General features: G+C 45.0%; 1 protein-coding gene across 10 annotated transcripts in view; it reads left to right on the top strand.

Moving 5' to 3' along the window:
* Window positions 1-16,103, top strand: part of BCAS3 (BCAS3 microtubule associated cell migration factor) — a 299,242-nt gene that overhangs the window by 201,966 nt on the left and 81,173 nt on the right. The window contains exon 24 of one of the 10 annotated variants that reach the window (XM_015880755.2): window positions 2,629-3,652. The exons of the other annotated variants lie outside the window; for them this stretch is intronic. Within the exon in view, the coding sequence (XP_015736241.1) occupies window positions 2,629-2,654 (26 nt within the window). The 3' untranslated portion in view covers window positions 2,655-3,652. Of the gene's footprint in view, window positions 1-2,628; window positions 3,653-16,103 lie in introns of those variants that run through there. 10 annotated transcript variants of the gene reach the window in all.

Below are 16,103 nucleotides of genomic sequence, written 5' to 3'. Positions count from 1 at the left end.
CCATGGGAAAGAGCACTGGAAACGTACGTTATAAAGAACATACAGATGAAGCTCAAAAGATCCACTGACATGTAAATTTAATTAAAGAATTACAGCTTTTCAATGAGGGCTTGTGTCTTCAATTTACCAGTTTCCATGAGTTCTTCTGAAAAAGTGTTTCTTTTTGCATTCTTGGTGGAAGGCACTGTGAGGGATATTACAGTCCCCAAAATTGAATCTATTCTGTGTCAGAACATTTTACCCGAAATACACACGCTTGAAATCGGGGCTGTAAGAAAAATACCCATTTTCCTGTTTTATTTCTTTCCTCTTTAACAAAAGTAACTGACATTGCATGAAGAAGCACACCCCAGCTGTGAGAATCAGCTGCTGTTCATTGCATGCGCATATCTAAGGTATTTCAGAGCCTGCCATAAAAGGAAAGTGAGTTTGGGTTAAAAAAGAAGCAACAGAAACTTGTGCAGGTGGCTGGGTGAGCAGGAAGGGAGCCCACAGCCACAGGAGGAGCCAGGCCAGAAACAGGGATCACATTAAGAAGTGTTGCTGTTCAAAGAGGGTTCTGGCTTACACAACCAAGGCAGTCGCAGAGTGTGATGAAAATCTTATGTCTTGCTCCATCTACTGCATGTTTAAAGGAAGAAGTGGGCAGCACCAAACCCCACCTTGCAGGCTCTGTTTCCTCTTGCTGCACAGGGCAGGCAGGGGAGGTGCTGCTGGTGATCAGGGTGCACAGGTGTCATGAATAAATGCCTTTCTTCACTGTATTCTTCCATCTACTCAGTGCTCAGCAAACCCGACCCAAGCCAAAGCACTTAAATATTAGTGTATCATAAAAGCTACTTTTCCCTAATACCCATTATTTCAGGTTTTAATGCAGTAAGGGCAGTGGCTTTTACGGTGTTTTATTAAGTCCGAAGCAGCTGTTCAGAGGACCAAATCCTTCTGTTAAGGGACAGATAACCTCCTGTTCCTGGAATCACATCCTGGAGGCCAAGGCAGCAGGGAGCTCCGACTTCACATCCCTGTGCCTTCCAGCACCTCACAGCGCTCCCGTGGGGTTTGTTTCTCTAACTTAATTAATAAAAATAATTTGTCAGTAGCACACGCCTTCCACGGGGTTTTTCCCTGAGTCAGCTTACTGGGGAGGAGATTTATTATATATAATAATTAACAACAACAAAAAAGACACCCTGATGGGATGGGCTTCCCTTTGTCTCAGCCCTGAAATCACTAGACAAAATGCTGTAATTTGGCTTATATACTTTCTTCAATGTATAAGATAAAGAAAAAAGGTTTAGTTTGACTTACAATCAAGAACAGATAATGCTTGAGGGTCATCTATTTTCAATTCTAAAAGAGTGTATCAAAACAGCAGTTTCTAAGGTGCTCTACCTCCTGTTTGTAATGCAGAGTTAGCAGTATGTGTCCAACATATTTGAAGCTTTGCAGTGCTAGGTTAGGAAGCAGTGTTGTGTGCTGCATGTACTGCCTATTGACACAGCATGTAGCAGCTTTCCCTCGGTGCAGCCATGCTCCATAAGGGCTCTGTGCCTGGTGCCAGTATGACAAGGTGCACCACGTGCCCCCCGCTCTGTGCTCCCCTCCCTCTCCCAGCCCTCCATGCTCATGTCTGAGGGGTTTGGTCTCAGCTCAGGGATGAGGCAAGTGCTGCTCTGAGGCCGTTATTATGCACGTTGTTTGTCACCACTGTTGGTTCGGTTGCTGCTTTGAAGCTACTCTTGCATTAGCATTGCGCCTTAGGCAGAATTGTTCAGCGCTTCACTGTTCGTGTAATTTCACTTGCTTTTATGTTCTCCTCTGTTTTATGGTCTCACTCTGCCAATTTGGATATAATTGTATGGAACTTTGCTTTTGGATTCATCCTGCAACTTTTTCTTACAGGAGCTCTGCCATGCAGAACATCACGTGTATGAACTCAAGGCGTCAGGCTGAGTTCCCCACTAACAAAAGCATCACAGTTTTCAGCTTGTTTCTTAACGTAGAAACACGGTTCTTTTTGAAAGGTCAAAAACAATTGGTTGTCAGAGCCACATTCATTCAGAAGGTGATGTTGGTGTGGATACCCACACACAATGAGCCCACCTGAGGGGGCATCTCAGCCAGCAGGGCCTGGGCTGGGGCTGCATCTGGGCAGTGGGTGTGTGCTCAGCTGCTGCTGCCCCTTCCCGTTCCCCAGGCATGGAGCAGAAGGCAGCTCCTCCCGCTGTACCATGGTCACATGCTGCAGAGGTTTTTAGTCAGATTTTGTTGAAGCAGCTGTCAGATGAAAACTCTGAAAGCTCAGTTTTGTTTCTGTAGATCTCACAGTATTCGTCATAGGTTGTAGCAGACGAAAGCAGTCATGTGTAGCAAAGCCACACTGCTGGACTTGTGTTCAGGAATTTAAGGGAAATGAACTTCATTTCCCTCATTTGCTCTTCTCTCCTCGTCTTCCTTTGTTCCCATGCGCTGATGTCTGGCGGTCTCAGAACCAGGCAGATAATTCATTCAGTGCTGTATTTCCCTGTGCTGCTTTTCACAAGCCTGAGTCCTCCGTGACAGAACTGCTTCCCGTTGGTGCTGCTGCACTTTTAATGTTACCTTTTATGTTCATGTTTGTTCCAACAGAGTGGCCACTAGCACAGACGACTTGAACTTGTATCACCCGCAAACTGACAACGCTGGAGCCACCAGTTTGCCATTATCCCTACTAGTGTATCTGATTTAATTTTGCGACAGTGGATTAATTCTTAAAATTGCAGTGCTTTTTGCTCGTTAATGGTCAGTAAACGATTCTGGGGGATGGGGGAATGGAATTCATCAGTTTCGTAGTCATTTTAATTCTTCTAGTTTTAAGTTGTTCTATAAATATGTCTTTATGGATGGAGTTTTACTAGCTTAAAAACATCTAATTGAAAACAGTTGCTTAAATCTCTTTGGATCAAGAAGGCAGTAATAAGCAAAGAGAGTATCTTATCCCTCCAATCCAGGAGCGCTTAGCGACTGGTATACGCGGTGCATGTGTAATCAGCTTCTTGTTTCATCTCAAAACCTGAGCTGTGCTGGTGTGAGCTCAGACTTTACCAGCAGCCTATTTTTCCTTGTCTCCACGATGACCAGCTAGCAAAATGAAACATAAACCAAAATGGCATAAGATAAAATAATAATCAATTTGTTTATGGCACCATTACATAACACATTGTACAATATCGCTGGCTTCTAAGAAAGAAGCTCTGGATTTGCCTTCTTGTAAATTACCATTTTGCTACCCATTATGTAACGATGTGACGTAACGCTGGCATCAAACATGGCTGATCTCTGCTGCTTTGGAGGTGCCGGCAGCCGAACCTGCAGCTGAGATCAGCCCATGTCACCCACTGATGCTGCTTGCACCTCCAAAACTCTCCTGTTTTGAGGGATACGGATGTGGCTGTGCATGCATTTTCTTGCTGAATTGTGTGTGTTGGGGTTTGGGGAGGGTTGTTGCTGTGAATCGGTTTGGGTTCCTTGTCTCTTGTTGGGTTTGTATCAGAAATGCAGGGACTTCCTATCCTGAGGTGTAATGACTGTAAATCCTGTGTATGGCAGTGAGATACTTGGATTACTTGAAGACACCTAAACTGTTTTGATAATATATTTAAACAAATGCTGATGGGACTTCTGGTGGTTGGACATTTTTATATCTGCCTCCCCCAGCTGGGCTGAGCTGTGTAACACCTTCCAAAGGGACCCTCCAGAGGTTCACTGGCAAACCTGGGAAGTCTGCAAATAAGGACAGCTCGTTTCTGAGCAAGGGAAGTGAAACCATCCATGCTTGGGGAAGGGAATAAAGAGCTGCAAACCTTTGGGTCCTTTCCTCACACGCTGCAGAGGTGGTGGCCGCACACAGATGAGGTCCGACCCCACTGCTGTCAACACAGGCGGTTTTGCTGGGCTGCCTTCATTGTGCACAAAAAGCTCAGCCCCTGCTCTCCTTCTGAGCCTTTCTGACAGGCAGGTCGCACTTCACACGAGGCCATTGTCTGAAATCACTTGCTGTTTGGGCTTAAAGAAATGTGTAAGTGTATTCTGTCCCTCTAAAAGCCATCCATTACCAAAAATAATCAGCCGTCCTTTTCTTCTCGTACATTTGTGCTGTTCTGCGAGTCAGAGCATGTTATGTACCAGGGGCATGTGCTCTGCTTTTGGAGTTGCTGTGCTCACCCAACCCCAGGGCATGTTCTGTGCAGGAGACCCGAGGTGACCCACGTACAGCACCACGGCCCCAGTGCTGCTCGGAAGGGAGTGAAGTGCAGAGTCCAGATACAGCACAGCAACATCTTGATCCAAAGAGAAGAGCAGTATTTTGGTACTGTGCGACCTCTCAGAGGCACGTTGGGACATTAATTATTCCTCAGCTTTCCGCTGAGAGGAAGACGGGCAGTTCCCTCGTTTTTAAGGGGGAAACTCACAGCACAGGCAGGAGGGGGTGATCCTTCTGAATGCAGAGCAGGGGCTAGAGCTGGAGAGTTCAGTGCAGAGGACTTGGCAGGCACACGGCTCTGAATGCTGAGCTCTCTCTGCAGGCAGGAGAGGTGTAGGAGAAGGCAACATCTTTTTTGCAGATTGTTTTGCTTATGACAGTGCAGCGTCTCATTTGCGAGCCAGCCTTCCTGTCCTTCCTGGACTTCAAATAAAGTCATCGTTTTTCTCCTAAATCCCTATGATTGACTGTCTACAAACATGCTGACAGTCTCAAAAATAATGATGAGGAATCCGCTCACTGTGTGTGTGTGTGTGTGTTGTGTCCAGCAGCAGGAAGCTCGCGCTGTGCTCCCGCAGCTGGGCTGCCTGCTTGTCTGCAGCTCCCTGCAACGCTGTCAGCTTGGGAAAGGCTGGCTGCTCATGTGCTCACCAAGTACCCAGCACCAGGTTTGATGTAGAGATCCACAATCCGCATGTTTAACAATGCAGATCCAAGTGATATGAAGGCATTGGGCCGAGGCACAGCTTTGCAGAGCACAGTTTGGGCATTGCTTCTCCCCCTTGCGTGGCAAAGCAGCACCTGGAAAGCCTATGGCAAAACAGCTCCTCACCTCAGTGTGATGCTGGAGCTGGGTCTGGGTGCTGCTCCTCCTGCTCTCATCACCCCTGGTGCTTTTCTCTGCGCTGAGCAGAGCATCGCTGCTGGTTGGTGCCGAGCATGCGAGATGCAGAGATACGTTCTTGTATCAGTTGGGAGCTTTGTGGCATTGGCTCCCATCTGACAGTGTTTCCAGATGGAAAAGAGCAATGGCCTTTTTTTTTCCTGTGCGGTGCAATTTTCATTCACATTAAGTGGTTTTGAGCTTGGGGAGCGGGGGCTGCTGCTTTGTTTTCACTAGTGAAGGCAGATGTTATTTCAGCAGAGGAGCAGGAAGCTGCTTTCTCCTTTGCAGCTCTGATAGAGCGGTGCATCTTTTTGAACAAGGGCAGATTCCCCTGGCAGTGTGATGAAGTTAGTTGCATTTGCAGTTATTTTAATGAGTCTCCATTTTTGCAGCACAGTAGGCTAGAAACGTGTTAAAGCCTGGTGGTAAAGTAATTTATGAAGGGCAGATGGAGTTCAAAAGGTTCAAATATACACATTCAGTGCCAGCATCATTTGGATCTTCGCACCTCGGTGTCCCAATAGAGAAACTGGATACTGAGTTTTTACAGGTTTTACTGTAAAACGGAGCCCTGCAGAACTTTCAGTAACTAATGGGTTTTGCAGGAATGATTTCACTACTCTGGATGTCCATTAGCTGTTTTGCTTTTGCGTGTCTTTACTGGAAACCTAAATGGCTTTTACCTGCCCTTTTTTAGTAGTTCTGTGTGGGCAAGAAGAGACTTTTGTGCTACAGTAGCCAGTAGGAAAAAAGCTCTGTGCTCAAAAATGGTGAGTATTTAATCACAGTACATCCTACCTAGAATTTAAACTCTGTGTTGTCAAGAAAGTTTCCATCTGTAGCACACCAATCCCAGCTGACTGCATGCAGGTTTAATCTTCCCACTCTTGAATTCATTCTTTTTGTGCGTGGCTTTGCTGGTGTTAAAATTTAATCCTCAGCAGTTACATTGTATTAAGTCTGTGTTTCTCTCCTTTCCTTGCATGTCCTGCTTGATTACTGGCAAAGGATTTTGAAATCTCCTGAAAATCTGTGCTTTCTAATATGGGGGATGATTGATAAAATACCTTTCCACCAAGGAAAGTTTCCTCCCTTCTTTGTTGAGCTGCTGGATTCTTAGCAAAATTAACCCCCTGTTACATAGTATTGCCATTAGAAGCACACAGCTGGGACAAACAACTCTAAGAAATACCCTGCTGACTTAAAAGGGCCCTTCCATCCAGGTGTGTTCTCTCTGTTCATTATCTCATACTGCTTTTAACTGCAGAAGACCATAAATGAGAAGGGATTCTGTTTGCTGAGTGCCATGCGTATCATCTCCTATACTGCAAAACTATACAGAATAAGGGAAAAAAAAGATAAATCTAGAGATTTCAGTTGTCGTCCCTCCCTAGTTTCAGATACATGTGGCAACTGTGGACATTTTACACATGGAAAATCAGGCTGGCAAGTGCAGAGGAGTGACAAAACCGCTTCCATTGTGGAGCAGAGGAGGTGGGATGGCTGTTTCCCCATGGTGAACAAGCATTGAGGAGGAAGGTGGTGCTGGAGCTGGTATGGCACAGCACACAAAGGTTTGATTCTGTGGTGGAAAATCTAATCCTTCCGAGACCATTCCTCTTGGGTATGAGGCTGCAGTCTGCTTTATATGGGAGATTGGCGTGAGATCTGCAGCACTTAAGAGGATAAGGCCTTTGTCTCCAAAATGCACTTTTGGAAAATGAAGGCAGAGGAACAAGACAGGTTTTTAGGTATATAATGTTAAGCTGCAGTCCTGTAATCCTTTCTCGACTAAAAATGTGTTACAGGTCAACTTTATTGACTCATATCTTCTTCCGTGTGTTTTAGAAGATTCTGTTAAAAAAAGAAAGGAAACCTTTCCTACTAAACTAATGATTAAAGAATTAAAGGAAGAAGAATTATAGGGACCCACACTAATTAGCCAGAAGGACATCATCTGGTTCCTCATTAGGCACCATTTGTGAAACCCTAATCTCCTTCCTTGAAATATTTCAGTAAATACCAGCAAAACATGGCAACCAAACAGCTTAGGAAGAGGAGCAGCGTGTGAGGAGGAGCAGAGGTGATCCCTGGTGGATTTGGGTGCGGGATATGGCTGCTCTGTGACCAGACATGAGCAGCTTTCAGTTGACAGGAGTTAGGACTGAAGAAACCAGAAGGAGGAGGAGTTGAAAGGAGCAAAAATACCAGAGACCCGTTCAGTAAGTAAATTAGAAATGGAATCAGATAAATAGATGAAAATAAGCAAGCGTGCCCCTAACTAACAGGAATTGTTCTGGCACTGCTGACTCCAAGTCAGTGTGTGCTGTGTGTTCAGGATCTGGACAGTCTTGGCTGAATTGAGACCATGTACTAATTTTTAATCTGAACTCCCTTGTTTTTTTGTACTTAAATGTGAAGTTTTCTGACAGCAGAATTGACATTGCTGCTCACAGGTAGAGGAAAGCAATTAAGAAAAGATAAGAGTGATCTTTGATGTCAGAGGGTCATAGCTGTTAGCTTATCAGTTATAATGAACGCTTAGAAGGCAACTTTCATCTCAGCTGGACTTGATACTGCATCTGGTGAATGTTGACATGATGGTAGGGAGATTACATGGATCAGCTGAGGTTCGAGCTCAGTATTCAAAGTTGAAGTTGCTTTGTTCCACCTGAACATTGTAGATTTCTTCATTTATTTTAAAGACTTATAGGAGATGTGAGATCTGGAGACTATTTTGATATTTTGATTCCTAGTGGAGGACAGGCACCCAAACTGCCCGGCATTGGCAGATAAGTTCTGCTTTCCAGTCATGTTTTACAGTTAGGCTTTAGCCATTAGGGAGAGCAAAAAAACAAAGGCAAACAACAGCAACCAACATTTCCTGTCTGTGTTTAGCAATGAGGAAGGCAGCACCTTCAGCAACAGCATGAACCCCTGTGCCTGGCCACGGTGCTTTACTGAGCCAAGGTGTGTTACCAGCATATGTGAGGAATGAGGAATGAGGAATTTTCTGCTCTAAGTGGCTCTCTTTGACTGGCAGCTTGTTGGCCAAGCACTGGCTCTCCTCCATTCAGACACAGCAGTTGTAGCAAACTATGTGCAGTGTTCTGCTTTGGGATGCATATTTTGTCTGTGCAGAAGGTAATACTTCGGCCATCCCTGCTCCCCTCCTGCTCAGGCACCTCCCAAAGTCACCCTTAAGCTGCTTTTGAAGTGAGCCAGCATCACTTGGATGTGGGTGAGGTGCAGCAATTTGGGAATTGCTCCCAGCTGGAGGATAAATGATTTCCAAGCAAGCTGGGTGGCTCCCTAACTGCTCTTCCCAGTAGAAATGAGCTGAAATATATAGAAATTGTTGCTCTGACAAATAAGCTAATAAGCCACTCAAGTTGCTTTATGCGTTGAATATAGTTGCTTGACAGTTAGTGTTTTTTTCTAATTATATTAAGTTATAAATTATTAACAAGTGTTTAATTTCAGTCCAAACAGATTGAACAAAAGGGATTTGTACAGTTATGAATTGCAGCAAAATATGAAATTGTTGAGCTTTTAGTGTACGCAAACTAAGGAGACCCTGCTTATTTCTGCTTCTTTCAACAGCCAGTCATGAAACTTTCTCGACCTTTTCACCTTTAAACTTTATTTGAACTTGGAAAGAAGACTTGTGAATTGTGGAGGGGGAAAAAAAAAGAGGAGAAAAGGGGTGGAGGGGGGCAAGGGGAAGAAGGTCTGATTATATGTTACCGTAACAGTAATACTAGCAAAATAATCCTCCTCTTGTGCATGAGTGTCTGCTACTGCAGGCTTCGGGGTAATAAGCTCACATGACATGCCCAGAGGCTAGTGCTGGCCTATGCTCTTTTTTTTGTACATATTTAAACAAAGGCTGATTATCCAAACAAGAATTTGGACTGCATCAACTGGACCAGTTAAATTATAGTTAGTAAAACTTGGCGCCTTCGCAGCTTGGAATGTTACAATTACAGCTGGATCCTCATTTGTTAGGCAGCCTTACAAAATAATAAAAGTAGAGATTTTTATCTTTATAGGACATAGCTTAACTCTTTGAATGCAGCAAACTATGTGCCAAATATTACAGTTTCTGCTTAGACATCCTGTTCCAGGCCAATAGACACAATTAAAGAGTTCTCTCTGTGCTCTGTAGGTCGTGGGGCAGCCTGGAGCTGCTCTGCCGGCACGCAGATGCGCGCTGTGGCACTTGCAGGGGATGTTTGTTATCCTCCAGCATTTCTCTGAGATAAAAAAAAAACCAACACAACAAGCAGTTTGTTACGCGATCTCCTTTATCTTGCTGCTTTTTGACAGTATTGCTGGTTTTTATTTGCATTTCCTTTCCTGAGTTGCTTGTCACCATGAAAAATACCAGTGCCTGTGTAGGAGCTGGATGGTCCATGGTGATTTTCAGCTCGGAGAGTTGCCTTGCATTGGCTTCACACCATCAGCAAACTCTTCCCTGACCTCCCCTTGGGCCTACAGGGTTGCCTTTTCCATGGCCGTCCTCTGTGTCCGGGTTGGGTGGCATGGCATGTGCTCATAGAAATTAAATTGCAATTAAAGCTATTCCAAGCTTCTTTTTCCTTTCCTCATCCTCCAGAGGTAGATTGGTTTTGATAAATTACTCACAAAACTGAACTTTGGCTTGCTGGTCATGTAATACAGAGATCTGAGCGACAATCAGAAAATGAAAGTTCCTTCCTAAAATAAAACAAAGCATCCTTATCTTTAACCAGGGGCAAAGCAGGCTGCAGGGCCAATGTACAGCTGTCCAGATCTGCCCACTGGATTTTTGCTCATAGCTTGGTCTCAGTTTCTCTTTTAAGACAGCAATTTGTGTTTGCGTTCTCTGCAAACTCTTGTTGGGTAAAAGTGATTGAAGCTTGAGTGAAGAAAAGTGTTTCCTGTACTGTGACTTTTTAACCATGTTTTGGGGTACTTTTGCAGTGGCAATAATACAGGTGATCCATGATTGCTGCAGTCACAATACTGTGGGGGTTAGGAGAGCAAGGAGCGGGTAGTTTTGAATGGAAGGACATGAGTTTCCTTATGCTGAAAACTGAGAAGTTAAGATTTTTAATCAAGATAAACTCGCAGATTCAAAAGCTGCAACTTAGTCTGGGAGAAATGATACCAACTGGAAATAAGAAAGACCTAAGGAAAAACTGTGAGTTAATGTTTACTCTTTTATTACTATTTTAATCGAATGACTTTACAACGTGACCTTCCAAAACATGGCTGTGTTCAAAAGGAGTGTTGCTGTGCTGCGGGCCCAGCAGAGCTGGGCTGGGTCAGAGGGTGCCCGAGTGCCCAGAGCTCGGAGCAGCAGTGCTTGCCCTGAGGCTCCTGGCATTGGGAAGCTGTGTCTGCACTGAAAAAGGAACAGAAGCCCGGATTCTGAGGGCAAGTGTTTGAATTCTGTCTCTTTTGGAGGTTACATTCAGTGTTTATCAAGGGCTTCTTCTCCCAATTGTGAGAAGCAGGCTGCTTGTTGCTCTGCTCTCCCGCAGTGATCTGCCTTTTGCTCAGCTCTTCGCTGTGCCATTGGTGAGAAGCAGGGATACCCCAGTTAGTCTTTTGCATGACAGTATTTGGTTTCTGGCCAGGAATCCTTATTTATTACTTCTGCTGCCCTTGTGTGTTGGTGTTGGGTTTTTTCTTCTGAATTGGAAAGACTCATGCCATAGTGAGATGATTGAAATAGTGCTTTCCTGATTTAAGAGACCCAGGTTTACGGCCTATACACAAATATCTGTAGTACCTGGAATAGTCATCAAGAAAATATCGTTGATACTAAAACAGAAAAGGAAAGTTAGCTGATCCGTCCAGGCACTGCAGACAAGATGATCACCTACCTGTTGACAGAGGGGTCTTAAATTTTGGAACCTGTCCTCGGATAGTCTGAACGTATTTTCAGCTGCCAGAAAGAAGTCAGCAGGAATGATCTGTGGATAAATGGGAGTAACATCCTATCTCTGCACAAGCCTGTTTCCCTCCAGTATCTTTGCTTTTCAGGTATCTTTTAAGTCACTAATTAAGAGCTGTCTTGGATCACACTTAGCATAGCCAACATTGTATTCGGAAGTTATTCCATCTCCATTTTTCTCATCTGTGGTCTCATGTAATTAGTCGCTTTTTCTTTCATTATTGGTGCGGTAGGATCATGGAAGGAGTGCAGAGAGGATGCAGGGCAGAGCCGGCTTCTATCACTGTTCTGATCTACAGATCCCACCCTGATTCTGCTTTCTTACATTGTGGTTTTAATCTGAATTAATATTCACCTTAAAGCAATTCAGATTAAATCACAGGGAAAGAAAAGAAAGTTAGTGGTGTATGAGTCAAGGTGAGAAGAGCTCCTCAGTAGCATTTCTCCAGACAGTTATCAGATGGAGATGCTATTTATGCCACAAGTAAAGAATTCCCATCGCTGGCAGATCTTAATTGACTTCATCTGATTTCTGATGGGAAAAATCACATTGCTTTTGTACTGGAAATAAAGTTGGTTGAACTCGAGATTTTTCCAGTGGCTCAAAAGGTTATTTCCCAAGCAGTGTTCTTTTACAAACCACGCTGTTTCATGGTTTATCTGCTTCTGCCTGGTGCTCAGCGTTACACACTGGGATGGCCTCTTAATACTACGTAGAGGTGGAACATTATTTGACATCCAGAGTTTTTCCATGAAGTCTTGTATGATGGAGGTGGTGGCACTGAGAACCTTGCCATGGAACCATGAGGTGCAGGGATCACTACCTGATCTCTGTGCTTTCCTTTGCTTCACACTGAGCTCTGTAATTTCTTCCCAGAAGGGAACGCTGGAGGATTGGTGCTGCCTATGGGAAGTGCTCAATCAGTATTAATGTGCAGCTTGTCAAGAATTGTTTGTTGTTTCGGCTTGTTTTAATTTTTAAAATAATTATATAATTTACATCTGTTACAGGAAACTAAAAGTGGGAAGTAGAGCATTTCTTTGCCTTTTTATTCATTCACGTGTACTCCTTGTAGTGCTTTCAGCTGACCTTGTCATTACCTGTTGGTGAGAAGAGCCCGTCGTAGCTTTGTCACTGCCCACCCTGTGTAATGTGACCAGTGAAAGCAAGGTTTGCTTGTGAGACTCCCAACTCTGCCTGGTTTTGGCAGATGCCGAAACACTCGTGCTTCTGGAGCGAAGTTCTGTCTTCTGTAGTCATTCCAAGTACAGATGTTTGAGGCAAGGCTTGCTAGTCTTTAAACTGTAATCAGGCTTCGCAAACCTCAAAGGTTCGTACCAAAAGCAGCGTCTGAAAGCTTCAGTGAGTGTTCCTTTTATCAGGACCCTTTCACAGAATTTCTTTTTCCATCACTTCCATTCAGTGATTTCAACCAGCGTGAATAGACCCACCCTCAGAAATGACTGCAGTGAGTAATGGTGCTGGGTTTGGTACGCAGCAGAAGCGAGGAATAGCACAGCGCTAAAAATGAGTCAAAAACACACAAATGGCAAAGGTAGGGTTTGCTTCACACATGGCAGAATTACTTAATTGGTGGAATTACTTAATTCAAGAAACCATTTGCTTTTGTAATTACGGTAACGTTTTTACCTGCCAAGTTACTCTCATGTAGCAGGTTTAAACGGATCCAATTAGTAACAAAATTGGTGCAGTTAACATAGTCATTAATTAAATGTATGCACGCACACGGACTGAATTTCAGTCATTGTTTGGGGTGGGGTCTGTCTGCGTCATCGTGCTGCAGACAGTGAGCTCCTCATCACACGTCTTTTGCACGTGGAGCACTGCTGGAGGGGCTGGGAGTGCAACTGCAAGGACAGCTCTGCTGAGTTAACCTGAGTTAAAGCAGCTCAGGAGTCCATCAAGATGAGGGCTGTTCTCTCTGCAGCCCGTGCTGCTGCCGGTTAAACTCTGTGTGCAGCACTGTGGAAAATGTTACTTAGCAGTTGCCTTCTCTGTAGTTGATTAATACAAGATTTCAGCGTTCCCAGTCCATTAATCTTCACAAGCACATCTGCATACCGAAAAATATTTTTAAAAACAACATAAAAAATTACAAGCGCTGATAATTTTGGAGATAAAAAGAACTCAAAGAACAACAATAAGCTGCAGTTTAGATGCAGTGTGTGAATCCCGGTCCAACATGAGAGAGGGGCTTTGCCATTAAAATATTTTAATTGCATAAGAAGGAAGCTTGGAGAAGTGGATGTGCTCCAAGCACCGCATGCAGTTCCAGCTGAGAAATATCCTGCCTGCCTTGTAGCAAGTGATTGCATCTTGCATGTTAGAAAGGTACCAGGGAGGTGTCAGGCACATAACACGAAGCGTTGGTTAATGCTGGGGACTGAGGAAGTTAATTGTCCTGAGCCTAATACTGAAGGTGTGTAAGAGCAGAATACTGTGAGAGCCAGCTTGGGTATTTCCAGGTGTGCATATCTGGAACTGGCTAGTGAGATCTGCCCTTCTGCAGCACAGTGCTGGTACAAATGCAGTGACAGTGATGTCCAGATGCCTGATTTTGCCTGAAACAGCATTTTTAATGGTTCCCATCATTTGTTGAAACTGCAGCTTTATGACCAACAAACCCCATGTTCAGTTCTTTGACCTTGGATTTCTATTTATTTTTATCAAGTACTTTCCTAATAAGGGGACGCTCAGAAAGTGTGCCAGGTGGCTGTGTGATCCCTCAGAGACCTCAGTGCCCAGCAGTAGGGCTGTGCTGACCCCCAGACCCACTCCCTGCTCCTCACACCTCCCCATGGCAGCTTGGAGGCTTGGAACCCCATCGGGTCTCGCAGCTGGGGGTCTCTGTGTGGGGGTTTGGCCACATGGGGGCACGGCCCTGGCCCTGGTGGGTTGTGTCCCTGAGCCAGGAGATCCCAGCGGCGATGAGAGCGAGCTGGGGAGGGCAGGACTCAGTTCAGCCTTTCTTTGGGTCAGGCTGTTACCAAAAGTAGCAGGATTCTAAGTTCATTTAGAGAACTAATTTTCTGGATCCAAGTGTTTTTACGGTGAGGGGATGTTGTAAAGAAGTTGTTTATAATGGAGTTTATCTTAGGCTCAAACTGTTTGCCAGCCCAGTATCAGAAAGGGTCTGAAAAAGCCTTACAGTGGTGGTAGCTTAAGGAAGGGGACCGGGGTGGGGGAGAAAACCTAATAAAAATAGCTGAGATCATTCAACAGTTATCAAGAAACAGATACTGCAGTTTTATAACAGAGAGCACTAAAAGTATATGCACTCTTAAAAGGCAATTAAAATGTATACTCCAAAACTATAAAACATTTTCTTTTCATCTGGAACATTGAGGGCAGATTACAACACATTAATAACGTTTTGTTTAGAGTTCAGTTTCTGATGGCTTCCAAATGCAGTCTGTGTAGATTAACCAGAAGGAGTCCAGTTCTCTTTTAAGAGAGCTTGTAAAGGAAAGCAATGTGGTAAGATTGTTATGAAAAGCTAGTGTATTTAGGAAATAGCACTTAGCAGGGTCCCTCTGAATGGCTGCCAGGTCAGGAAGCTGAAGTGCAAGGCTTGGCCCTCGTTCAGGCCCCCCAGCCCCGGCTCCTTGACCACACAGTACGTCAGGAGCATGTCATGGCTGCACCACGCCTCCCCGCTTGGCACCCGCACGTTCACATAACCCGGGGCTCCGGGGAGGGCCAGGGAATGGGCTGTGTTCTAAAATAGAAGTGGGTAAATAAAGGAGGCATGGGAATGGGGCGGCCGCTCGTCCCGCTCACCGCTGGTAGCTGGGCCTGCTGCTGCAGCAGGACACGCTGGAGGGGCCGAGGCTGCTGGGCAGGGTCTGCCTCAATGCAGGAGATGGAGGCTCTGGGTGCTGCCCCGGGCACCGCCGTGTTGGAGCTGTAAGGAAGGATGGGAGCGTGGCCTTGTCACAGCGCTGCCATCAGAATCCAGGAGCCATGCGATGGGCTGTGTGTGCAGCTCTGTGTGTGCAGGGGTGAAGTCCAGCGAGGTGCCAATGGCTCCTGCTCCCCTCAAGCACTGGTGGGCCCTGCTGTGCCCATGGGGCTGCTGTCAGTCCCCTGCTGAGTGTGGCCGTGTGAATGCTCCTCAAACCCATGTATTTCCTCTATGGTCTTGGTGCCGTTTTGTAACACTAATGAGGGAGAGCAGCATACTTAATTAATCCTGGCAACAAGTACAAGGTTTCTCCAAGTCATACCGGTTGAAGGACAAACTGCAATCTCAAACAAAGCTTAAACCGTGTGCTGGAGATGGATCTGCTCACTTCTCCTCCCCATCTCCCTGACATCAGTGGTCTGGGCCTTCCAAGGCACTCTGAGCACTGTGGTACAGGAGCATCTCTGTTCTGAACCCCTAACTGCTGTGGGGTGCATTTGTCTTTCCTCATGGCCGTGATATATAAGGAAAAGGCCAGAACTAATGCACTCCTGACCCAGCACATGGTGTCATTCTTAGGTGTTTTGTTGCCCAGGTTTCCTGCTCTTTATGTTGCAGGCAGCTGCCTATGAAACCAACCAGGAGTTGGATGCTATGGTGGACAAGCTTTTCTTTTTTCTGAAATGCTATAGCAGTACAGTTTGTATTAAACACAAAACAAAAGTTCTTGCCCTTCAATTGCTGCTTTAAGATAGAGCCTTCTTTTGGCCTCACTTTGACTGTAGGCAAATGTTGATCATTTGTACAGGCTGTAATTGTGGATACTAAACTGCACTGACCCTCATGGATGGATCCCCTGGTTTGAAAAATCTGCCACAGAGTTCACTTGAAACATATTTTCACACAGTGATGAGGGGAATAAAAGGAATGGTTACGTTTAACACTTGGTACGTTAATGGCTACAGCCTTCTTTGGAAGGAGCGCCATGTAATCCCAACATGTTGTACATTAGCAACTCGTGCGTTTGATGGGAAAAAACTAATAAATTGTCATTACTCAGAACTGAGTAATTATACACAAAATTAAATGTGTGTGTGTGTGTGT

The sequence above is a fragment of the Coturnix japonica genome, chromosome 19, assembly GCF_001577835.2.
Source record: "Coturnix japonica isolate 7356 chromosome 19, Coturnix japonica 2.1, whole genome shotgun sequence".
Classification (NCBI taxonomy): Eukaryota; Metazoa; Chordata; class Aves; order Galliformes; family Phasianidae; genus Coturnix; species Coturnix japonica.
Note: the sequence above shows the minus strand (reverse complement) of the source record. Positions and strands in the feature narration are given on the sequence as shown.